Below are 25,648 nucleotides of genomic sequence, written 5' to 3'. Positions count from 1 at the left end.
TGCCATTTTCCCCCCCAAACGGTATTTAAAATTAGCCAAGGGGGGAAGCAAACCCAACTGTGAAACTGGATCCACCTTTGATCCAAGCAAGGAATTCTTTTGACAGCAATGCTCTACGTAGCCCTGAACAGCCCAAGGTTAGGAAATAGGAAGAACATTTAAAATTGCAGTTGGCTCCAGGAGGGGAGGGAAGGGGAAGGGAGGGGAGAAGATGAATGGAAGAGGAAGGGGAGAGAAGGAGAGGGGAGGGGAGGAGAGGGAGGTGAAAAGATGGGGAAGAGAAGGAGAGGGGGAAGGAAGAGATAAAGAGAGGTGAATGGATGGGGAAGGGAAGGGGGCATTGTTTATATGTGTGCGTGTGTGTGTGTGTGTGTGTGTTTTCTGAGGTTTTTATGGGTGTTTGTATGTAGATCTTTGGTCATTCGTGTTTGTTCCCACGTAGAATTGGAGGTATCAGGGCAACGTTTCGACGAAATCTCATCCGTCATCCTCAGGCTGGTGACTTCAGCTTCATTCTTCTGGGAGAAGTGTTCCCAGAAGAACGAAGCTGAAGTCACCAGCCTGAGGAGATGACGGATGAGATTTCGTCGAAATGTTGTCCTGATACCTCCAATTCTACGTGGGAAAAAACTTGAATGACCAAAGATATATATATATATATATATATATATATATATATATATATATATATATATATATATATATCCATGTCCAGCTGAGAAGTTCCAATCTCTCTAAGTCTGGACCATTCCTGCCATTTTTTTTTCCTCCCCTAGCTCCCGTTGTTATCTTACGGGCAATGCTAACTTTCTCAGCCCTTTTCCTCTGTAGCAGAAAAACATCAGGACAATGAACTCCGACCCGTCAGCCAAGATGGAATAGCTCGGTGAACTGTTAAAAGCCAAGTAACACTTTATACCCTGCCTGGGAAAAAAAAAGGTCTCCTCTTTATCTGGCACCGGAGTGACATTTTAAAAAAACAACAAACAAACTCCTTTTCATGCCTCCACGAAAGTCTTTAGCTTAAGCCTTGGCAGCTCCGCAGCCATTGAATTGATCGGATGTCACCCTGACTGAAGACCGTCCAAAATGGCTCCATTGACAGGGCGGGGTGGGGGGGGGAAGACCACTCTTGAGAGACCCAAGGACCACAGAAGAATGAATGAGGGATGACATTGCCATCTCTATTTTTCTCTTCTTCCCAAACCTGGAAGTGTGTGGAGACTCCGGAAGCTTTGTGCATTTCTAGAAAGTATTGGAAAGACACAGTAGGGTGCAAGAAACTGAACTAAGATCTGAATTCAAATTGAACCCAGAGAGAGACAGGCAGGCAGACAAAAGTCTTGGTACTGCTTCCACTGGGGCTGAGCAGGCATTTGCTTGTTGGTTGGTCTCCTGCCTTTATTATTTTTACAAATAACTCAAGGTGGCAAACATATCCAACACACCGTCCTCCTCCTATTTTCCCCACAACAACAACAACCCTGTGAGGTGAGTTGGGCTGAGAGGGTGGCCCAAAGTCACCCAGCCAGTTTTCCTTCCTAAGGCAGGACTAGAACTCACCATCTCCTGGTGATTGGCCCAAAGGCACCTACGTGCCATTCCTGCATGGCAGGACTAGAACTCATCATCTCCTGAAGATTGGCCCAAAGACATCTAGCTGCCATTCATGCCTAAGGCGGGCCTAGAACTCGCTATGTCCTGGCGATTGGCCCAAAGGCATCCAGCTGGCTTTCAAGGCTAAGGCAGGACTTGAACTCACAATCTCCCTGTCGTAGCCTGATGGCTTAACCATGAAACCAAACTGGCAAATAACTAGGTAATTAGGTAACTTGCAGGTAAGTATCCAGCCTGCAAGATCTACTTTAGGTTCACTCGTCACTCAAAGATACCAAATGAATTGGGTTCAAGACGGTGGCTGTCTGTGGAAGGGAGATGAAAAAGCTGTTTCGTGACTTGGAACCAGCTTAACGACTGCAAAAAGTTAAGTGACAGCCTTTAATGGCCTTAATATATCAGCTCCACAGATACGGTGATGGGGGGGAGAGGGGGAACTCTGCAACATGCCAAGTGCCGAGTGTGGTGCGCCAGTTTGCACCTGTATTACCTTCCGCGTGATTATTACCTTCGGATAATCCAGAGGAAAATGAAAGATATCGGGCAAAGTTCCCAGTCATACCACAGGGAAGTTTGGGGGCAGGTCCCAGATCCTGTCTCAGTAGAAAAGGTCTTGTAAATAAAGATGGAAGGGGGGGGGAGAAAAAAAAAATGACAAGAGCCGGGGCTGGGGTTCGGCCAAAGATAATTCAACAACGGGCATTCTGCAGGCTGAGACCGAACCGTGAATTGGCTGCCTCTTTCAATTTTGCAGAGCCAGCTTTGGCACATGGAAGATGTTGCGCTCAGAATGAAAACGCAAGTCGGAAAGCGACATTGGCGGGAGAAAAGCATTTGGTCGTGCCTCCAAATGGCTTTGCCAGTGTGCGGCTCGCCCACAATAGGGCTTTGTCCCCTGGGAAAGATGCTGCGTTGTATCCTCCTGATGGAGCTGTTTCCTCCAGGCCCTTCCCCAAGAAAGAAGCAGGGAGGCCCAATAATCCCATTCACGGTCAAGAAGGCTGAGGGCCTCCTGCATCCAGGAATTCACCCAGCTGGGATGCAGGATCAGGAAGTTTCTTCACCTTTTGTTTTTAACACAGGGTCTCCCCGTGCCGCACCAGCTCAGAAACGTGGTCTGTGCAAGTGTGTGCGTCTGATGAATGAAGGCAAATACAATACGTGTCCCAGGATAATGTTGCAAGATCCAGTCTGGGTTTGGTCTCCGGGACCAGCAATTTAGTCTTCCGAGCTTTCATGCTGGAGCCCATTATTTTGGGAACCTCTCTCTACCAGGTGTGTGCTATATGCTTAGAATTGCCCATAGCACACGTTCTGGCAGAGAGAAGTATTGGATCCTGGGTCAATCTGCTTGTTTGTTTGTGTGTGTTTGTGTCTGTGTGTGCATGTGCGTGTGTGTCACAGACCAGTTTTTTTCCAATGGCGTAGAAGGATGACCTTAAGCGTTCAGATCTAGGTACAAGGACACGAATGCAGAAGCAGAATGCCAAGTCAGAGGTGACGATCTGTGTTTATTGATCGCTTCGTTCGATATGGCATCACCCGATTCCAGAATGGAATACACTGGGCACAATAGAACAAACGGAGTAAAATACATATAAATCATACGAATGGGAAAGAGTCAAGGAGGAACAGGGGGGTAAAAACAGGTTAAAAAAAGAAAGACGGTGGTCTTAGGAAGATGCACAAGGCGCGAACCATTCTGTCCGATGAAGCTGCTGGTTGAGCGCGACGGGAAGGAATGGTGGAAAAACACGGTTCAGAGATGGGTTCGAAACGTGTTGCCGTGTGAAAACAAAAAAAACCAGCAGCCTTTGGTTAGGGCCGTGCGAGCTACTTTGCAGCACACCAAATAAGCTCTGAAGCCCAACAAAAGAATGGTTGGCTCTTCTTAACATCCAAACTAATAAGAGAAAATGTAAACTTTAGATGGCTAACTCCAGAGGGTATTCTAGTTACGTGGCAGGATAGAAGGCATAGACTGGACACGATAGAGAAGGCAGAAGATTTTTAAAAACGCCACTTCCATAGCCAAGAGGAAGTAGATTTAGAAGATCAAGATGGAAGGGAGGTAAGAGAAAGAGATACAATACGTGTGGCAATGGATGGGAAGATCTTAGCTACAGAGGATAGAAGGAACAAATCCGGTGAGTTAACAGAGAAACATGGAACTAGAGACAAGGAAGAGAGAGAGCCCCGAATCACGAGATCCACAAAAACCAGAAATAAGTAAGATGAAGGGAGGTGAGTGTAGTATTATGTCTGTGAATATTAATGGATTGAATTCGCCAGTGAAAAGGCGGAAATTTTTTAATAGGCTTATTCACCAACAATTGGATATCGTGGCAATACAAGAAGTCCATATAAAGGAACAACAAAAATATTTGTTAGTACAACCAAGAATAGGGAACCTATTCGTTTCCTTAGACCGACACAAGAAAAAGAGAGGAGTGGCACTATATGTAAACCCAAAATTGACTGCAAAACAAATTTATAACGATAAAGAGGGTAGAATACTGATAGTCGAGGTTATAATAAATCACAGGAAGGTCATGATGGTAGAGATATATGCCCCAAACCATAACCAAGAACAATTTTTCAAAACACTTCACAATAAGATATGTAGCATTGATTATGAGGAGATTTGTTTAATAGGAGATTTTAATGCTATCCTAGATATAAATTTGGATTATATGGGAAAGACGCTTAGGAAAAAGAAGAGAAGAACTCTACCGAGATCTTTTCTTAACTTGGCTGAGGAACTAAATATCCAAGATGTCTGGAGGGAAAGAAATCGTAAGGCTAGACAATATACATATTACTCCAACCGACATAACTCATGGTCTAGAATAGACATGGTATGGATGACGAAAGAAATTAGTTCAGAAATAGACGAGGTACATATAGCGACAGGTACTTGGGCAGATCACAATCCTATTAAACTTATCTGGAAAGGTTCCAAAAAAATACCCAGATGGACGCTTCAAAGAGCAATTTTAAAAGAAGACGAATTCAAATCTAAGATGGAGAGAGAACTAAGTTTTTTCTTTAAGGAAAATAAAGCTATAGACACCTCAGTACAAAACAATTGGGATACAGCTAAGGCAATGATGAGAGGGGTAGCGAGGGCATATATGGTATATAAAAATAAGGGGAAAAGACAACAACGGGAAAGATTAGAAGAGGAATATAAGAGCTTAGAAGTTACACTCCAACAAGATCCACAAAAAGAGAATATCAAGCAATCTATGGATCTGATTAAACACAAACTTAACATTCTAGACAAAGAGAAATTAGCACAACAATTGAGAAACACGAAACAAATTTTTTTTGAAAATGCAAATAAACCGGGCCGGTGGCTCGCATACAAATTGGGAAAACAAAAGGGGAAAAACTGGATTCACGAACTACGAGATGAGGAAGGGAGAATATTCCACCAGGAGGAAAAAAAAAAAATTATAGCCCAGGAATTTTATGAACGTTTATACAAAGAAGATAGCCAGGCAAGTGTGGAGAAAATGGAGGAATATTTTCAAAGAGCCAAACTACCTAAGGTCACAGAAGATACCAGAAATATGTTAAACGAGGAAATTCGACTATCTGAGGTGATAAAAGCTATTAATGCACAAAAGAATAATAAAGCATCGGGACCCGACGGTCTTCCATCAGAAATTTATAAAGAATTACAAAATATCCTAGCTCAACCCCTAGTGGAGGTATTTAACGCAGTATTAGAAGGCGCAAGGACGCCTAAATCTTGGCTAGAGGCAAACATAACCCTTATTCCGAAAGATAACACAGACCATACATTAATCCAAAATTACAGACCCATATCACTTCTTAACTCGGACTACAAGATATTTACATCAATTATAGCGGAACAATTGAAACGATTTCTGAATGATTTCATACACGCAGATCAAAATGGTTTTCTCGCTAAGAGACACACTAAGCACAACATTAGAATAATATTAGATACATTGGAGTACTATGAATTACATAGCGAACAACAGATGGCATTACTTTTCTTAGACGCCCAAAAGGCATTTGACAATGTTAAATGGTCTTTTTTGTGCCAACAGCTTAGCTTTATGAATATGGGAGAAAAATTTATAAATATAATTAGGGCAATTTATGACAATCAGGAAGCAAAAATAATTATTAATGGGGAAGCATCTAGCAAGTTTCAAATTCAAAAGGGAACACGGCAAGGCTGCCCCTTATCACCGTTGCTGTTTATATTGACTCTTGAAGTATTAACGAGAACTATAAGAAATGACCCAAAGATAAAAGGATTAACCATTAAAAAGGAAACCTTTAAATTGCAAGCTTTCGCGGACGATCTGGTTTTTATTATGGAGGATCCATGTCAGACGGGACCAAAGCTATTGGAAGAATTATCTAAATATGGTGAGGTTGCCGGACTGCGAATAAATAGAAATAAGACCAAGATGATTGTTAAAAATATGACCAATAAACAAAAAGGTAATCTGGCCGAAATCACGGATATAGAAATAGTCAAGAAAATAAAATATCTAGGGATTAACATTACGGCTAGATGCACTTCACTCAAAAAGGATAATTATGATAATGTAGTGAACCAAATAAAAGGTGATCTGGAAAGATGGGGAAACCTAAAACTCTCATTATTGGGAAGAATCGCTGTCATTAAGATGAATATTCTGCCTAAAATCCTGTTTCTGTTTCAGAATATCCCAATTCAACTCGACTCTAAATTTTTTCGAAATTTGGATAAATTATCACTAAATTTTATTTGGCAGGGGGAAAAACCAAGAATTAAATTGAAATATTTACAAGACACGAAGGAAAATGGGGGTTTTGGATTGCCAGACTGGGAATTATATTACCACGCCGCGGCCCTGAGCTGGATTAGAGAATGGGTAATCTTGAGAAATAGAAGACTATTAACTTTAGAGGGTCACGATTTGCAATATGGCTGGCATGCTTTCCTATGGACGGAGAAACAAGGTCTTTTCTCGCATTTTCAAAGACACCGGATCAGGCAAGCGCTACTTAATACTTGGAAAAAAATTAGATCTCACAATTACACCAAAATACCGGTCTGGCTATCCACCCTTGAAGCGATAGTTTACCCAAATCTGTTTGATTTGGGTAACATAATCTCATGCAAGGATATTCTGAATGAGGAGGGGGAATTGAAACTTAGGAATGAACTAGAATTACAAGGTATAAAACTCGATTGGTGGGCCTACTTACAAATCCAATCGAGATTTAGGAAGGATAAAAATGAATGGGGGATATATACCTCTGAAACAGCATTGGACAAAATATTATTGGGACCGGACTCTAAACAAATAAGGAATTTTTATAAATTACTTTTGGGATATAAGCTGTTTGAAGAGCAAGTGAAAGACCCCATGTTGACCTGGGCTAACAATTTAGGACATAACATCGACCTAGATACTTGGCAAACAATTTGGGATAGGAATAAAAGGATAACACTGGCCTCATCGTATAAAGAAAATTTATTTAAAATGTTTTACCGATGGCATCTTCCCCCAGCCCGCTTAGCAAAAATGTACACAACAGCATCTCCCAAATGTTGGAAGTGTTCTGAAGAGATAGGCACATACTTCCACACGTGGTGGTCTTGCAGTAAAACACAAAAATTTTGGAGAATGATTTGGATTTGGCTGAAAGAAATATTGAAACAAGATCTGGAGTTTAGTCCAGAACTTTTCTTGTTGGGAATCACGAAAGAGAAATATCCTAAAGATGTGCTATACTTAACGATCCATATTATCACAGCAGCTAGAATATCATTTGCGCAAAAATGGAAAAAGAATGAGATCCCAGGACAAAAAGAGGTTATTAGGAAAATTTGGGATTGCGCTGAAATGGACAAATTAACTTTGGAATTAAAGAATAAAGATCAATCAGACTATTATAGAATTTGGAACAAATTGTATCTTTGGATGGATAAAAAGAAAGGTCTCTATTAGGTTTTACAGACTAGCTCACTGTTTTAAATATTGTGGTATTTCACCGATTTGTAATCTAAGTGTATTTAAGTGTATTTTTGATGTACATATATACATGTATATATATATATTTAAACATTGTAGACAAAAAGGTTTGTCAGCTCGCTGGTACTGTGTCCAATGTTTTTAAATAATAAATTTAATAAAAAAATTTAAAAAAAAAAACAAAAAAACCAGCAGCCTTTGGTTAGGGCCGTGCGAGCTACTTTGCAGCACACCAAATAAGCTCTGAAGCCCAACAAAAGAATGGTTGGCTCTAGATCCGGTCTAGATTTAGATCTTTGGATGGGAAGAGCAGGTCTAGTTCTACCCTTTGATTAGGAAGCGCCTCCTTGGAGGGTCTGTCTGCAGCAAGCTCTCTACAGATAATCCTCGACTTACAACATTTCGTTTAGTGACGAAGTTACAACGCACTGAAGAAAGGGTCACCTGATCAAAGTTCAGGCCGATTGGCAACTGGTTTGATATTTATGACGGTTTGCAGTGTCCCGGGGGCCACGCGATCCCTTTTGGTGACCTTCTGATAAGCAAAGTCAGTGGGAAAGACGGATTCACTTAACAACATACAATTAACTGATGATGGGCCGGCTTAAAAACAGTTGTGTTTTTTTTAAACACCAACTATCCAGATGAACAATTTGCAGTGAATTCTAGTCTTCATCAAGGGAAGTTTGAAGATTAACAAACAGCTAGACGATGTAAAAATCTTTTGGGAGGGTAACCCCTGGCCTGGACGCCAACATGCCTTTTTTCAAGCAGGGAAATCTTATTTTCAACCTACTTTACTTAGATTCAACACACCTGGAGGGCATTAAATGAGCCAAAATAGTCCTTGGCAAAAAAAAAAAAAAGGACCTCAGTCATTGGTCTCCAGTCCCTTCACGCCGACAAGAGATCCCACCTTGAATTCCGTTGACTTTTATCTACCGCCAATTTGCCTTGACTTGTTAGTAGCTCAGATTCTTGTACAGCACACAAGCTTGCAATAAAGCCATATATTCATTTGAACTGCCTGGATTGCTTATCTCCTGCACTTGACAATTGTTGAGGGTGCCTTTTAAATAAAAAATAAAATAATATAAAATAAAAACTTCCTTCCCCTAAGGTTTGCATATTTTTTTTTTGATTCAGACAATATTACTATGGTTTTTATATTTGCGTTTCTGGGTTGCTTTTCTCCCCCCATTGTTGTACGCCCCCAGAGCTGCCTTCGGTGAGAGGGGCAGCTGTGTAAAGTTGACTAATAAATAAAACACATACAATAAACACGGAGAAGGAAGGAAGGAAGGAAGGAAGGAAGGAAGGAAGGAAGGAAGGAAGGAAGGAAGGAAGGAAGGATTTCCTCACACAGGGAAAAGTGCTGATTGCAGCTTATCTCGTTTCTGGCCCCTCCTGCTGGTTATTGCAGTAGAAAAATCCTCCACAGTACATAGGAGAAACATGTCAGATGCTGGGTCGAGATTCCCCCAAGCTCTGCAAGAATTCAGAGCCCAGCTGAAAAGAACTGGGATCCATACACCAGGATCCTGCTTACCAATAATGGACCGTAGCTTTCTCCCCCTTTCGTTCCTTTCCAGTGGGGGAACGGTGAAAAATGGGTGGGAAGCACTGGGCAACTTATTGAAGTTCCTAGAAATCCAGTACTCTCCGGAGCAGCCTTTCTCAACCTCGACAAGTTTGAGACGGGAGGACTTCGACTCCCAGAATTCCCCAGCCAGCGTGCTGTTTTTTGGACTTTAACTAGAGGTCATTTGTAAGCGAAAAGCCATCAAGTAGAATACAGGAGAGAAGCAAGACATTAAAAACCTGAGGGCCCATTTCTGAACCCTGCAGCCATTCAGTCCTGTGGGCAGCCAAGACACAAAGAATTGGTTATTTGTGACTTCCCCTAGAATAAAGGTAAAGGTAAAGGTTCCCCCGCACACGCGTGCTAGTCGTTTCCGACTCTAAGGGGCCGGTGCTCATCTCCGTTTCAAAGCCGAAGAGCCAGCGCTTGTCCGAGGACGTCTCCGTGGTCATGTGGCCGGCATGACTAGACGCCAAAGGCGCACGGAACGCTGTTACCTTCCCACCGTAGTGGTCCCTATTTTTCTACTTGCATTTTTACGTGCTTTCGAACTGCTAGGTTGGCAAAAGCTGGGACGAGTAACAGGCGCTCACTCTGTTACGCGGCACTCGGGATTTGACCCGCCAAACTGCCGACCTTCTGATCGACAAGCTCAGCGTCCTAACCCACTGAGCCACCGCGTCCCTCCCCTAGAATAGCGGTCCCCAACCTCTCTGGCTTGGCGGACTGGCGGGGGTGGGTGGGGTGGGACGGGACCCCTTCCCTAACACTGATTGCAAACACCATGTTCTTTGTCCAAGCATCGACGCCCAAGCCGTGCACAAGAATGGCTCCCTAATGAAGTGTTTCTCAACCTGGCTGGCTGAGGAATTCTGGGAGTTGAAGTCCACTTGCCGAGCTTGAGGGAAAAAAACGGCTCTGGACCGCCAACCACACCTTCACGGAAGGAGCTGCAGAAAACGGCGTGTTAGTGCAGGGCAGGCAGAGGCTCTTGAGAAACAGAACTGTGCGCTGGATACCACAAAGGCCGAGTGTGTGTGTGCGTGCGTGCGTGCGCGCGCGCGCACCTTGCAGAATCACCCCAGGCCCCCGAACCCTTGAAGGCACAGCTGGCGATTCCGTATCCCGATGTTTCCAGAGAAGCAGTTCTAAGGGCAGGTTAAATCAGATGACGGGATCAAAAAAAAAAAAAAAAAAAAGGAGAACGGCTGGCGGTGGCGACGGTGGCAACAGCTGAGTGAGGAATTTGCTTGTCTCTGTAGAAACTTCTCACCCTCCAGTTCTTGCCAACGGAAGTGAAAAACAAGGTACGGTTGGCAAGAGCTGCTTCCAGCCCTGCTGAGCTGCCCAAGTTGGTCTTAGGGGGTCTTCGGAGTTTCTCTCGGTCGCGCCCATCAGTCTTGCTTCTCCTCCTTATGCTTCCAAGGGTAAATGAGTTCTCCGACAAACAGCTTCTTGCACAGTGAAGCCCAGGAGTCTTTGGGGTAGCAGCTGTAGGTGGGAAGCCTGTAGAGCTGCACCACGCGGCCGTACGGGAGAGGGTTGATCTGGCAGGTTGAGAAGACGGAGGAAAAGACATGCACGGTGAGTAAACCAGGAGCCTGGCAAAATGGTGTACAGGCAGTCCGCGACTTACCGCAGTCCATTCAGGGACCGTTCCCAGTTACAACGGCACTGAAATAAAGGGTGACTTAACGACCATTTTTCACACCCACGCCCCTTGCAGCATCTCCACGGCCACGCGATCCAAATTCAGACACTTAGCAACGGACTCGTGTTTTATGACAGGGTTGACGTGTCCCTTTTGGCGACCTTTTCTGACGAGCAAAATCGACGGGGAAGCCAGATCCGCTTAACCGCCACGTTACTTCACTTCACAACCGCGGGGATTCATTTAAACCAGAGGTCCCCATCCTTTGGGGCACCAGGGACCGGTTCCGCGGAGAGAGGTTTTTCCGTGGACCAGAGGGTGCGTGCTGCCTGCATCCTGTGGGTGGGGCTTTGCTTGTTTGTGCGGAGCGGTTGCTAGCATGCCGTGGCCTGGCACTGGTCCACAGCCCTGGGGTTGGGGACCCCTGGTTTAAACCACCTGGGTGAAGAAAGGTAGTAAAATGGGGCAAAATTTTCACTTAACCGATGAAGTGAATTTAGCGGCAGAAATTTTGGGCTCGAACCGCGGTCCGTAAGTCGGGGACTACCTGTACAACAAAAATCACAATGCAGCTTGTGTGGCTTGATCAAGAGGCGTGATTGTGGTTATGGCCTTTCCTATATAAAGAGGGTCTGCTTGGAGAATCTGCTCCCAAGCCAGCCTTTAAATCAAGATATTTCTTAACCGTTTGATGATTCACCTTCCCACTCTTAGAAAAAGAAGACCAATTGACGCAACAGTACCGAAACGCACAAATAAAAATAGTATCTCAAGTAAGCCTTGTATTATAACTCCGCAAGGAAGAAAGTCTTATGTGTGTCAGCGATAAAAGGGTGATTTTTATAGGAGGAGTTTACTAAAAGCAGCCCAAAGAGGCTTCCTTTGAGGACACGGCACTCAGCAGATTAATATCTCTACAAAACCGAAATGTTTACTGTTTGCAGTTCTATTAGCGCCCCCCCCACACACAAACACACAGACACACAATATGGTATATTTTCTGGCCCCAATCCAGCAAACCACTTCCATATAAGCTTGGCTCAGCATTTGAGAACTGATCTGTGCTCAAATTGAACGCAATCCAAAAATAATGCAGCCGGACCTGTTTCTTCTTGCCTCTCCCAAGCGCGTTGTAACCTAATAATTTATCCAAAGAAGCGGATTTCAGATGGCAGGCCGGTCAAACTGCAGAGAAATCTGGAAATAGCTGCCCGTGCAGTTTCACAGAATGCCACTTGATCCAATGAAGTATCTCCTCATTCTTTCGGATTAATCTGGCAATTGCCCTGGCAGTGAAACATTCGTGCACGCGTGGCTTCTTTTTAAAGATGTCCGGTTTGAAAGCCAGCAATCAGTATTGTACATTTATTTTCCAGTTGATTTTTGAATCAGAAAAAAAAATAGGTGGAAAATTTTTCAAGGAAATATCTGTTCAACTTGACAGGACCACCTACCGCAGGGGTGTCAAACTCAATTTCATTGAGGGCCGCATCAGCATTGCGGTTGCCCTCAGGGGGCCGGGTGGGCATGGCCAGGGTGGGTGTGGCCTACTGGGTGGGCGTGGTCTGCAACCCGTGGCTCCGGAGCCGCATGAGGCTCTTTCAGCCATCTCCTGCGGCTCCCAGTCCTCTGCCATGTGCAGTCCAAAAAAAAAAAAGTGGGACTAAAAAATTTCAACCAATCAATTCAAATATGCAGGGTAGGTGCATATTTCGCCTTGGCTCCACTCTTCAGTCAAACCCTGTTCTGCGCATGTGTACATGTACACGCATGTGCACACATTTTTTTGCGGCTCCCAGTTTTTCCTTTTGTGAGGGAACCGGTTCCGAGTGGCTCTTTGACTGTTTCAGGTTGCTGACCCCTGGGCTAGACGTCCTTGTTAATATGGTGCCCTCAATGTATAACAGGTAAGAGGAGAAATACCTGTATTGGCTTCAGTAACATACACTACTGTTTAATTAAATACTATGCAACCTATCGATACAATATCTTGAGATTGAGGCAGCGCTTCTCAACCTTGGCAACTTTTAAGTAAGGTGTGGACTTCAACTCCCAGAATTCCCCACCATTGCTGGCTCCTTGCTTCCGCCTAACGGTCAGGCAAATTCTTACAGTCCAATTGTGACAGCCCTACTTAATGGAAACAACGCAGCAGTCTTTCCATGATTATTCCACTGAGCCCCAGAAGGATAGCAATAGCAGTAGCACTTAGACTTATATACCGCTTCGCACTGCTTTTACAGCCCTCTCTCAGAAGTTTACAGAGTCAGCATATTGCCCCGCCAACAGTCTGGCTCCTCATTTTACCGACCTCAGAAGGATGGAAGGCTGAGTCAAACCTGAACCGGTCAGGGTTGAACTGCTGGCAGTCGGCAGAATTTTGCCTGCAATGCTGCATTTTAACCACTGCGCCACCATGGCTCATATTACTAGGATACTAGTAATAGTAAATGAAGTGTGAGCATGTGTTGATGGTAGGAGAGGGCTGCAAGGTATTCTGAATATGAGCACATTCTCCAAAGAATCCACGAAAAACGACGAGGATTTACCTGCATTAGAAGTCGAAGAGGTTTGCCAGCTTCCTGCTCCAGAACTCTGAATTTGACACCAGCTGAAAACACACAAAATAAAAGCAGGGGTGGGAAGGAACAGGTTTTATTGACTGACCACTGTGATGAGCTGGAGGAATTTTGTAAAAGGAGCCAAATTTGGATTTTAAAAAGACAGAACAACTTGGGAGATAAAAAGCTAGCCACCCCACAGGAGGTTTAGATGCATCAAGGTTTGTTTATATCCCAAATGCTGCTTATATGTTACCTGATCATCAGTGACACGCAACCTACGGGTAGTCCTTGACTTATGACCACAACTGAGCTCCAAATTTCCATCCCCAACAGCGGCAAGGAAGGTTGTAAACTTTCTTAACAACTTAATAACTGTCTCGCTTAGCAAAGGAAAGTTTGGGCTTCATTGCGGCCGTAAGTCGAGGACTGCCTATAGCAGTGATGGCAAACCTTTTGGAGACCGAGTGCCCAAACTGCAACCCAAAATCCACTTATGTATCGTCGGGTGCTGGGTGGGCGTGGCCCATTGGGTGGGCATGGCTGCGGTGGTGACGGCAGACTGGGCGGGACTAAAAAGTTCAATCAATAAATTTCAAGTTTGCGAGATCTTTTTTTTCCCGAGTTGAAATTGGTTGATTGATTGAACCTTTTTTTTTTTTTTGCACATGGCGGTGGAGGCCTAAAGCAAAACTGTTTTATAAAATCCAGCTGAAGGCCCAGGACTGGGGCAATGGCGCGCGTGCCCACAGAGAGGGCTCTGTGTGCCACCTCTGGCACGCATGCCATAGGTTTGCCACCACAATGAGTTGGAATTTACAGGACTTACCTGTCAGCCGGTAGCAAGTTAATGCTCTGTCCAATTTATCCTGTATATATTTATGGGCCACCAATTCCTGATTTTAAGTGTAGATGACTAACATAAACAGAAAACTCTGGGCACAATTTACATGTTACCACAACAATATGGTTTACAGAGCTTACATGCGAGTCTGTAGGCTCGGCAGAGTCGAAGAAAAATGGCATAAAGGGGCAGTGAGTTGATGAGGTCGACCAGCAGATGGATAACGCCTTGCACAAGAACCACCAGGAGACGAAGCTAAGAAGAAAGATTTCTTTCGGTTAGTGGCGGCATTCGTTGCCAACACTTGGCCAGTATAAAAGTTGCCATCTGTTCTGTACTTCTTCTACCATGTCTAGATTGTGCTTTAAACTGCCAGAATAAAGCCACCTTTTTGGCTTTGCTCTTGGCCAAAAATTGTTGGTAGATGCTTCTACTAGTAGCCGACATATCACCAGATGGGCCAGGCTCTGTGTCCGTCCACATTCACACAGCGTGTTGCCATCCATTAAGAGCCTCCACTTGAGCATGTTGGTTTTACATTTAGGCCCTCCAACTCTCAACCTATTCAAGGTCCCCCAAGTAGTATAAAGGAGGTCAGATCCTTCAGCTGTAGTTCTGTACTGCTGATCTAGGTTGCTACCTATCGGCCAGAGTTTCCCCTCGCGCCCTTAAATTTTGCCTCCTCTCCTCCAGATAGATGCCGTCGTGGAAGACGAACGAGTTAGGGATTGGAATCTGTTTGCAGCCAAACATCACCTCAACACTGCCGGGCAATACTAGATTTGAAACAAGGGGATGTCTAATAAGATGGCGCAACAATTTTGAAAGAACAAAAAAGGTGCTTTTGTGGGCACATGATGGATGTAAAGCATGAGTCTGCAAGTCCTTAAATCAAATCCAATTTTTCCTGGGGTGCAGAGGCCAGTCAGACAAGCCTAGAAAAAAAGATGCCATTTTTCAAAGGAGATGCAGACCCATGGCAAACAAATGCTCCAAAGCACTACTTGGGCTTTGAATTCAAGGCCCGCCATGCCTCTGTCAATCATCTGAACGGGCTATTTAATTCCGTTGATGTCATCTTGCTTTTAACCATCCTTCCCAACTTTTTACGTTGCTTTGAACACAAACCGTCTTAGTGGGGCATTACTTCAGGAAAAGAAGACTCACCAAAGTAAAAACCAAGTAGTACAATGCAGTTGTGGGCAGCAGAAACAGCAAGATGGTGAACAGCAAAGTGCCAATGAATAGCTAGGGGAGGAGAAAAGACAAGTAAAATTAGCAGAGATTAACAATAAACAGTACTTTTGGAAATGGTGGTAATAGAAATTTACCCACCTGAGTCACATAAAAAAAACCCTAATATTAAGATTTATTATTTTGACATGGGTATGTTTTGATATGATCTAGATTTAATGCTAACGGGCTCACATTCCTTGATTGTAATATTACTCACTAAGAGTAACAGATCTTTTTTCCCTCGTTTATCTCTGTTCGCTTCTGTTGCCGTTATTCCTTTTGATTGTATGCATGTATTCAAATTTGTTGGCTGCCCAACTCCAGGTTTATCACTGTGTTTTTTAATACGGTTTTTTTTACTGTTTAGTTATGGCTTTTGTTTGGCAAGGGGGAGAAATGATTCTCTATCGGAGGACACCGACCCAGAGTTCTTACTCTGAGGCACAAATGGCCAGCCTCAAAATATCCTATTTTTGGACATATTATGGGAAGCCCAGCTTTCTGGAGAAGGCTCAAATGCTAGGAAAGGTGGAAGAAAAGAAGAGAAGGATTGGTAGCAAGAAGGATGGTCTCAATTACAGGGGTGATGGAAGCATCGTTGGAAGAGCTGAAAGACCAACTTAGGGGTAGAGGCTCTTGAAGAACAACCATCTAGGTCCGTGGTGGCCAACCTTTCAGAGACCGAGTGCCCAAACTACAACCCAAAATCCACTTATGTATCGTGGGGTGCTGAGTGGGCGTGGCCCATTGGATGGGCGTGGCTGCGGTGGTAACAGCAGACTGGGTGGGACTAAAAAGTTCAATCAATCAATTCCAACTTTGCGAGATCTTTTTTTTTCCCCGCGAGAAGTTGAAATTGATTGATTGAACTTTTTCTCTTTTTTTGCACACGGCGGCGGAGGCCTAAAGCGTAAAGGTTTTATAAAACCCAGCTGAAGGCCTGGGGCGACGGCGTGCGTGGCCACAGAGAGGGCTCTGCGTGCCACCTGTGGGACGCGTGCTATAGGTTCGCCACCACGGATCTAGGTTATCTCTAGGAATGGAAAATGACTTGATGACACACAGTCAATCAATCAGTCAATGATATGGGAAGTAGTTGGTCAAGAGGGAAAAAAAAGCCCCTTGTTTAGGTGATTTTTTAAAACTGGTAAAGTATTAAATAAATGAATACCCCCAATAGCTATGTATTCTCTCGCAACAAAAGCCAGAATCTAACCTCTGGCGTAGGGATGCAGTGGCTCAGTGGGTTAGGACGCTGAGCTTGTCAATTAGAAGATCGGCAGTTTGGCGGTTCGAATGCCAAGTGCCGCGTAACAGAGTGAGTGCCTGTTACTCGTCCCAGCTTCTGCCAACCTAGCAGTTCGAAAGGACGTAAAAATGCAAGTAGAAAAATAGGGACCACTACGGTGGGAAGGTAACAGCGTTCCGTGCTAGTCATGCCAGCCACATGACCACGGAGACGTCCTCAGACAAGCGCTGGCTCTTCGGCTTTGAAACGGAGATGAGCACCGGCCCCTAGAGTCGGAAACGACTAGCACGCATGTGCGGGGGAACCTTTACCTTTACCTTTTTAACCTCTGGTAGGAGAAGGGAGTTTTAGCAATGTTATGGTTTTGGAGATGCGACATACGTTGTGGAGACAAGCAAACAAAAGTTTTGCCATCGAAAAAGCCCAGGAGCTTCACGATCACCACAAACGGTCAACAGCTGGGAAATACGTTTTGAATGTAGCTCTGGTGACCCCACTCCTTGGCCAGGGCATTCTCTTTCAGAGAAGATCGATCCAAGCCCCTTGAAAGAGTTGCAGAGAAAAGCTGGAGAGGACCAGATTCCCATCTGCCCGCTTGTGATCTCTGTCTACAGGGTGAGCAAAAGAACAAGAGCCTGGGGCCCGGAGATTCTTCCGAGACTTTGACCTCCCTTCCTTTTTCTTTCGAGAAACTTCACGGAGTCGGGAGCCTAGCTGCTGATCAGGCCCGTTGCCTTGACGTCTCAACACGGGGTGGGGGGAAAAAAAGCCAGGACTTTTGTCAGAAAGAAATGCCATCCTCCCCACCATCCTGTGGGAAACGTGTGTGGGCCCAGCTGCCTTCCAAAAACCCATGAAATGGGGGGGGGGAGACTTTTAATAGAAACATAAATCAGCAGGTAACTATGACAACGCTGCTGGGTACGGCTGTAATTATTTGGTGTCTGACTCAAATCGCCTCCTTCCCTGCCGCCAACTCATTACCACCTAGCACGGGGCACCTGCTGCAAGGGGGGGTCTCTTAAGACTAAGCCCCCCACTTCCGCTACAATTGTCTGAAAATGGGCCAGGAGAGCACAGTGACGTGCAGGGCCTGAACCGGCACATTCCCGACATTCACAATGCTTAAAAAGATGTTCGATGCCTCCCTCTCACACATGGAGACCATACAGGCAGTCCTCCACTTATGGCCACAGTTGAGCCCCCCCAAATTTCTCTTGCTAAGCGAGGCACTGATTAAGCGGCTTTCCCCCCCCACCATTGTACACCCTTTCTTGCCGAAGTTGTGAAGTGAATCGCTGCAGTTGTAAAATTAGCAAAGCGGGTCGTTACGTGAATCTGCCCCCCCACCTACAGACACACTCCCCACTGACTTTGCTTGTCACGACGGTCGCAAAAGGGGATCCCCGTGACCCTGGGAGAGTGTAAACGCCATAAATACGAACCGGTTGGCAAGTGTCTGAACTTTAAATCATGTGAACAAGGGGGGGATGCCGCCACGGCTGTAAAGATGGGGGAAACCGTCCCTTTTTCCCCCGTCAGGTTGTAACTTTGAACGATCGCTAAATGAACTGTTATAAGTCGAGGACCGCCTTTTGTTTTTTTTCTCCCAGCCTGGATACATCCGTAACTCTGCAGGTTCACGGTTATTGCTGGCAATAAAAGTAAATTCAAGCTTTTCCCCAATGCACCCGGAAGCGTGTTGGTGAACACCCCGTCGCTCCCGCTCTGCCGGTGCTGCCCTTGCCGCATCTCTACCTGGTCCAGGTCGTAGGAGCAGGAATCTACACGCTGCCTCAAGACATTCCACTTCTTCCCTCGGAACAAGCGCCACAGAGATGACAGGCCGTAAATCTTGAAGCAGTACAGCCTAGGTCCAGAGAAGGAAAAACAGAAAGTCAGGATTGCCCCTGAAATTTATTTATTTTTTATTTTAATTCCATTTATATCCCGCCCTTCTCCGAAGACTCAGGGCGGCTTACAAGCTTAGCAGTAGCCTTCATTCTATGTATATGCCTGCTTATTAGGGCTTTCACACACACCCCAAGCGGCATTATTACAAAGTCAGCTTAATTGCCCCCAACAATCTGGGTCCTCATTTTACCTACCTTGGAAGGATGGAAGGCTGAGTCAACCTTGAGCCTGGTGGGACGCGAACCTGCACTAATGGCAGGCAGCTGGTGTTACTTAAGGAGGCATTAGCCCACTGCTCCACCAAGGCTCTTTTAATGAAATGAAATGAAACCCCGGACTTCTAATTCAGACTCGGTTCTAGTGGGGTCCGTTCAAATAACAAGGGCTGCGTCAGGGACGAGCAACCAGAACAGCTATCAGAACGGGTCAGATAGGTTTCTTTATTGTAGACCAGAGACCCCCCAACCTTTTGGGCACCAGGGGCCGGTTCCGTGGAGAGGGGTTTTTCCATGGACAGGAGGGTGCGTTTACGTGCTGCCTGCATTTCACGGATGGGGCTTAGCTTGTTTTTGTGGACCGGTTGCTGGCATGCCACGGACCGGTACTGGTCCACGGACCTGGGGGTTGGGGACCCCTGAACTAGGCAATGCCAGGGCGTTAAACCATCCTTCAATTGCTAGCTTAGTGTTAAGGGCAAACGCAGCCAATAGTTACAATAGCCACGCTTGGAAAGCAGAGGTTCCCCACCCTTTTGGGCACCAGGGACCGGCTGCGTGGAGAGAGGTTTTTCCGTGGACCGGAGGGGGCGTGGTACCGGTCCACGGACTGGGGGTTGGAGACCCCTGTTGTAGACAACCAGTTTACAAGAATCTCGCCAGACCGCCTTGCTCTGGCTTGGGAAACAACAGACATAGCCCAAAGGGTTTGACCTCAAAATTTTCCTCCCCTAAAATGGACTCTTAAGCTGCAATCCTCTCCGCCACAGCCGCCCCGTTCGCATTCCTACAAAATATTACAGGTACTCCTCGACTTAACAGTCGCAACTGAGCCCCAGATTTCTGTTGCTAAGCGAAAAGAGTTGTGAAGTCAGCTTGGCCACATTTTACCACCTTTCTCCCCACAGTTATTACGTGAATCACTGCGGTTAAGTTAGGGACAAGCTTCTGAAGTGAACCTGGCTCCCCCCCCCCATTGACTTAGCTTGTCAGAAGGTTGCAAAAGGGGATCACGGGACACCGCAGCCGTCATAAATGTGAGTCAGTTGCCGAGTGCCTGGATTAGGAAGGCCTGACCCTGGGGGGAATGCTGCCCCAGCTGTAAGTGTGAAAAACGGTCGTCGCTTTCTTCAGTGCCGTGGTAACTTTGAACGGTCATTAAATGAACCGTTGTAAGTTGAGGACTGTCTGTATATATGAGGCTGCCTTGGAAGTTGCTCTGGAAATTTCAGTTGGTGCAAGAAAACGCAAAAAGCTTCAAAAGGAGCCTGGGTGATAAGAGCATCTGAGGTCAGTCTAAAACAGGCAGTCCTCGACTTACGAGCTAATGGAACATGGAACTTCCAACGTAGGTCATGACGGTCATAAGTCAAGGCACCTACGTGACCGACTGGATCTTACTATCTTTTTTTTTTTTTTTGCGGCGGTCGTAAGACAAATGTGGCAGCCACAAAGCGAGGGAAAGCATTTTTGGTCAGAAATTGGCCAGATAGGTATGAAACTGGCATAAGTCATAATCCCAGTGATGTGTCCACAGAGCCTTAGAAGTTGGGGGTGCCGCATCACTGGCAGTTTTTAAGAAAGAGACTGGGCAGCCATTTGTCCGAAATGGTAATGAGTCTTCTGCTTGAGCAGGGGGTTGGACTAGAAGACCTCCAAGGTCCCTTCCAACTCTGCAATAATTCTGTTCTTCTGAACGCTGCAAACACCCTAAAGGTGAGTCACGTGACCAGTGCCGCTGCTGGAACTCCCGAATTGGGACATGAGTATCTTTTGAGGGGAACCTGTTGTAACCCCCAGATGCCCGGCTGCAGAATTTAGGTGACGCTCTGGATGCCGGCCACATGGGCGATCAGGGTTAGGATCAGCCCACCCTTGTAAGAGGTGGCTGGGTGGGTTCAGTACTTGCAAGAGGATAGGAATGTTTGTCTTAAGAGACCCAGCCACAGTCTGAATAGGATAGCAATAACCTTCCTTATACAAATATATGGAAAATGGGGAAATTGTGTGGGTTGGCTGCTGGACCTAGCGAGGGTAATACGAGATCCTGAGGTCAGGGCAATGGGGAAAAAGACGGTCTGAGAACGGAGAAAAATTCCCACATGTAAAAGTGGCCGAAGAATGCGATTCCTGTGACTTCCTATGCTTTCCCAAAGAGAGGGTCTGGCTTTTATTTTGGTTTTTGCTACTTGGAAGGGAAAAAAAGCAAGTCTTTTCAAGTGGAAATCAACCCTCAAAGCGCGTTTGCTAACGAAGGGATAGGGAATGGAATGCACTGGCAACTTTTCGCTTGTTTCTTTGCTATTTTTGTATTTTGGTCAGCATAAGCCTGCTGGAGGCACTCAAATGTTTGGGACATTTTAAATTCTGCTAGGGGGCATCTAGGAAACATATCGTCTGGATCTGGTTTTGTCTGTCTGTCTGTTTGCTTTGGATTTATCAATAAGTTACAAATGCTATCTTTCATCAGTACTATCCTCCTCACTCATTATCTGTCTGCCCATCTCCCTTAATTTCTTTCTGACCCGCTTTCCATAATAAGAAATTGGGTTGGTTGTTGTTGTTTTTTTTCCAATCTCTTATGATTTATTTTGTGCAAGTTTGTTTTAGTTTTTGGCTATCATTCCGGGAACATTTTTTTTTAAAGGAAACCAGGTTTCGGTTCCTTTCTCTAACGTTTACATCCAAAATACAATTTTTCCAGATCGGAAGTCAAATGGTTTAATCAAACTGAAACTATTAATAACACAATAGCAGAGTGGGAAAGGGGTCTTGGAGTCCGGCCCCCTTGCTCAAGCAGGAAACCTTACACCATTTCAAGGCAAGTGGTTGTCCAATCTCTTCTTAATTCTGTTTTTAATAGAATTAACATGGATGTTGTTGTTAGCTGCGAAGTCGTGTCCGACCCATCGCGACCCCATGGACAACCTTCCTCCAGGCCTTCCTGCCCTCTACCATCTTCTGGAGTCCATTTAAGCTCACGCCTCCTGCTTCAGTGATTCCATCCAGCCACCTCCTTCTCTGTCGTCCCCTTCTTCTCTTGCCCTCAATCTTTCCCAGCATTAGGCTCTTCTCCAGTGAGTCCAGACATGTCAAACACAAGGCCCGGGGGCCAGATCCAGCCCGTGAAGTGGTTTCATGCGGCCCGCAAAGCCATCCTGGAAACAGTGAGGGAACGGCCCCCATTGCCTTGGCCCTGGCCCAGAGACCCTCCTTCTGCCAGAGACCCTCAGATCTGTCCCACTCCTGCCCAGGCCCCCATAGGCACCCTTGATGCGAACGATGTAGAGCTGGCCACGCCCACCCAGTAGGCCATACGCACTCTAGCCACGCCCACCCAGTAGGCTACACCCACCCTGGCCATACCCAACCGGCCCCCTGAGGGCAACCGCAATGCTGATGCGGCCCTCAATGAAATTGAGTTTGACACCCCTGAGTGAGTCCTTCCTTCTCATGAGGTGGCCAAAGTATCTTGAGTTTCAACTTCAGGATCTGGCCTTCTAAAGAGCAGTCGGGGTTGATCTCCTCTAGGACCGACCGGTTTGATCGCCTTGCAGTCCAAGGGACTCGCAGGAGTCTTGATAGAATCCTTAATTCTACTGAATTAAGGCAGAGGAGAGAAGGAGCAGGAGGAGCTGTAATCCGTCTGAGAAACCTTAATTGATGAGACGCAGGCTGATGTCTTGCTTTTGTCCACAGTTACAAAACACAATTATTCCCCCATTTAATACTAGATAAGCAGAAGGTGAGAACTTCTTCAACAGAATAAGAAAGGAGCTTGGAGGTCTTCTACTCCAACTCCTTACCCAAACAGGAAAACCTATAGCATTTCAGACAAATGGTTGTCCTATCTCCTCTTAAAAACCTCCAGTGATAGAGCACCCGCAACTTCTGGGAGGCAAGTCGTTCCACTGTTTGTTTGCCTGGTAACCCAGCGAACGTAGCACACCCACCTGGCTCCATAGACATAAAAACAGTAGATGTGGAACGTCAGGAGTGCAATGATGTCGGAGAGGATGGAAAGGGCCACGGTCAAGCCAAGGCAAGCTGACAAGCCAACATACCACAAGATCTTCTCAATGAATGGAGACATCAGATGGATGTAGCCTGAACAAGAAAACACAGCAGCACTTAAAAACAGCAACCATCTCTCTTCAGTGAGAGTTATCACAAATAACAGAACAGAATAATAGAGTTGGAAGGGGACCTTGGAGGTCTTCCGGCTCAACCCCCTCTCAAGCAGGAGACCCTCCACCATTCCAGAGATATGGCTCTCCAGTCAATTCTAAAAAGCCTCCAGTGATGGTGCGCTCACAACGTCTGGAGGCAAGCCGTTCCACTGGCAAATTGTTCCCACTGTCAGGAAATTTCTCCTTAGTCCTAGGTTGCTTCTCTCCTTGATTGGTTTCCATCTGTTGCTTCTTGTTCAGCCTTCAAGTGCTCTAGAAAATAGGTTTCTGGCAGCCCCTCAACCTCCAATTGTTCTTGCAAATAGCCCCCATACTTTGCGTCCCCAACCTAAAGATCAAATCTCTTACAAAACAATAGTGAGAATGATGCCCATCAAGATTGTAGCATGGAATCTGCTATCTGAATAAATCCTTTGCCTGCCTGTCAAGAACAGATTGTTCAGGTGTTGTGACCTCAGGTTGCCTCCTGCAAGCCCCAAACATGAAGCTAAAACCTAGAAATGTTGGGTGCATCATGCCAAGGTAAGAGTCAATGGAGACGATCCCCACGCTTAGTAAATGGAAAAAGAGACGGAGAGAAAAAAGATGGTTGGATACCACCACTGATGACCCATGTCTGAGCCTATAACACTGTAAAGGAACAGTCATACAGACCTGATCAAACAGTGGCCATCAAAAGTTTGGAATTACCGAACAATGACAAGAATAAACAAAACAGAGCCTTAAAATGACGACGCCTTTGTACGTATCTCCCCAACAGTCCAAAGAACAAACAAGCATGAGCTCGGTAAGAGCGTCGAGTGTGCTTGTTGGGTATCAAAGACAGTTGCATAGCAACATGGACAAGGATGGGACACACAACTCTAAGGTGTCGTGTCCTAGTCTCAAATCTCAGGTCCTGGGTTCCAGAACACAGCTTCTAGAACCTCTAGAAGAGGTCCATCCTTCAACCACACATTCGGATGTGCGCGGTTCTTGCTTTCTCCAGCCTGGTGCCTGCCAGCCACGAAAGTCAAGGGGGGGATAGGATTTCTAGTCTAAAATGATCGATGTGGCATCGGCCGGTTTTCTTTGACTGGCACAAAGGAGCTTGTCACGTGTCACACACAAAGGAAGATAAGGGCACTTACTAAGCCAGAGGTGGATGTGGTAAAGGAAAAAGCGACCCAGGACTTGATCCAAAGCTCTGTTCATTTTTAGACCAGCTGGCACACCCATCAGCCACTGCAGGAGGTTCTGGAGCTGCTGGGCGATATACTGCCAAAAAGGAAGAAATTAGCAGCATTAGTGGAAAATAACTCGTAAAGGATAAAGAGTGATTTCCAAAAAAAAAAAAAGCTAAGCTATTCTGAATGATTTTATTCCCTTTTTACTCATGGAAAGAAAACGCATTGGAAGCATCAAATACAGTGTTTCTCAACCATGGCAACTTCAAGATAGGCGGACTTCAACTCCCAGAATCCCCCAAACAGCCATATCTTAAAGTTGCGAAGGTTTAAGAAACACTGGCCGATGTTATTTTAAACCCCACTGTGATCTTCGCCGGCCAGATTTTGTTTTCTGCATACGTACATGTATACAGGACTAGCCACCATTAAACCACGATGGCAAATTAGGGTGCCTTTTCTCAGCCTGGATTGGGGGAAGAGTGACTTTGGCGCTCAGTGGCTTGGGGCTAAGGAGCGTTAATGGGAACGGATACTTAAAGAGGCAGGGGGATGGAGAGCAAAGGAATGCAATTTTACACGAGGGATGTAATTTTTTTTTTATATCAGCATTTGGCTACGGATCACAAGTTCTTATGATTTATGGACTGAAAGGTCTTGTATGTATTTGCCACAGGGCTTTTAGCAATCAAAAGCTGCAAGAATTTATTATGGGAATAACAACAAATCTTCTTCTCTCTGGTGGCTGGCCGGGCTCTAAGTTAATTCAATATCATGGCCAACTTCCATCAGAGAGAGAAAGGTTTTTTTTGCTTAAAATGGGTAGTGGTGATGCTTTTATAAAACAATGAACAATGTAAAGCGGCTTGAGAGAAGCATTTTTGTGGTAGGATTCAGGGCTTTTTTTCTCATAGAACGCTCAGAACGGAGTTCCGGCACCTTTTTTGGATGGAACCTTGTAGGGTAGGCAAGGTGGGTTGTATGACATGTGTGAGTTCCGGCACCTTTTTCTTTTACAAAAAAAGCACTGGGTAGGAACATTCTGAAATTCCTGACGGCTGCGGCTCTGCGTGTTGCTCAAGCAGGCTTTGGATGCAATCCAGGAGAAATATTTGGTCCTGGATCAGAGCGAAAGAAATCTGAAGTAGTTTGGGCTTTTATTTGCAATGATGAAGTGGATCTGATGTCGAAAGCAAAGGTCCAAGGTGGAAACCAAATGGAAGTCCCGGCTAATGGGACACAAGCTATTAGAAAGTTCTCCTACCCATGCTCCACTGAAGAGAAGGGCGGGGGGCGGGAAGGAGCCTATGTCTTTGAACCAGCATCCAAGTCATGATTGCTTACTAGATAAGAAAGCTCGTGCGCTCTCCGCTGCACCTCTTCCACCAAGGATAGTCAGAAGGCAGCAGAGACTG

At 45.5% G+C, this 25,648-nt stretch overlaps 1 protein-coding gene across 1 annotated transcript in view; it reads right to left on the bottom strand.

Annotated features, from left to right (window-relative positions):
* Window positions 1-9,881: 9,881 nt before the first annotated feature.
* The window catches only part of PIGQ (phosphatidylinositol glycan anchor biosynthesis class Q), a 31,507-nt gene continuing 15,740 nt past the window's right edge, over window positions 9,882-25,648 (bottom strand). Inside the window, exons 5-11 of the mRNA XM_083372799.1 lie at window positions 24,198-24,324; window positions 22,831-22,984; window positions 18,507-18,618; window positions 15,431-15,511; window positions 14,404-14,518; window positions 13,408-13,469; window positions 9,882-10,754 (exon numbers count right to left, since the gene is read on the bottom strand). Coding sequence (XP_083228925.1) covers window positions 10,602-10,754; window positions 13,408-13,469; window positions 14,404-14,518; window positions 15,431-15,511; window positions 18,507-18,618; window positions 22,831-22,984; window positions 24,198-24,324 — 804 coding nt within the window. The 3' untranslated portion in view covers window positions 9,882-10,601. The remainder of the gene's footprint in view (window positions 10,755-13,407; window positions 13,470-14,403; window positions 14,519-15,430; window positions 15,512-18,506; window positions 18,619-22,830; window positions 22,985-24,197; window positions 24,325-25,648) is intronic.

This window comes from Vipera ursinii (genome assembly GCF_947247035.1).
Source record: "Vipera ursinii genome assembly, chromosome: 13".
In the NCBI taxonomy this organism is placed as follows: Eukaryota; Metazoa; Chordata; class Lepidosauria; order Squamata; family Viperidae; genus Vipera; species Vipera ursinii.
This window is presented reverse-complemented; position numbering and strand designations above follow the sequence as displayed.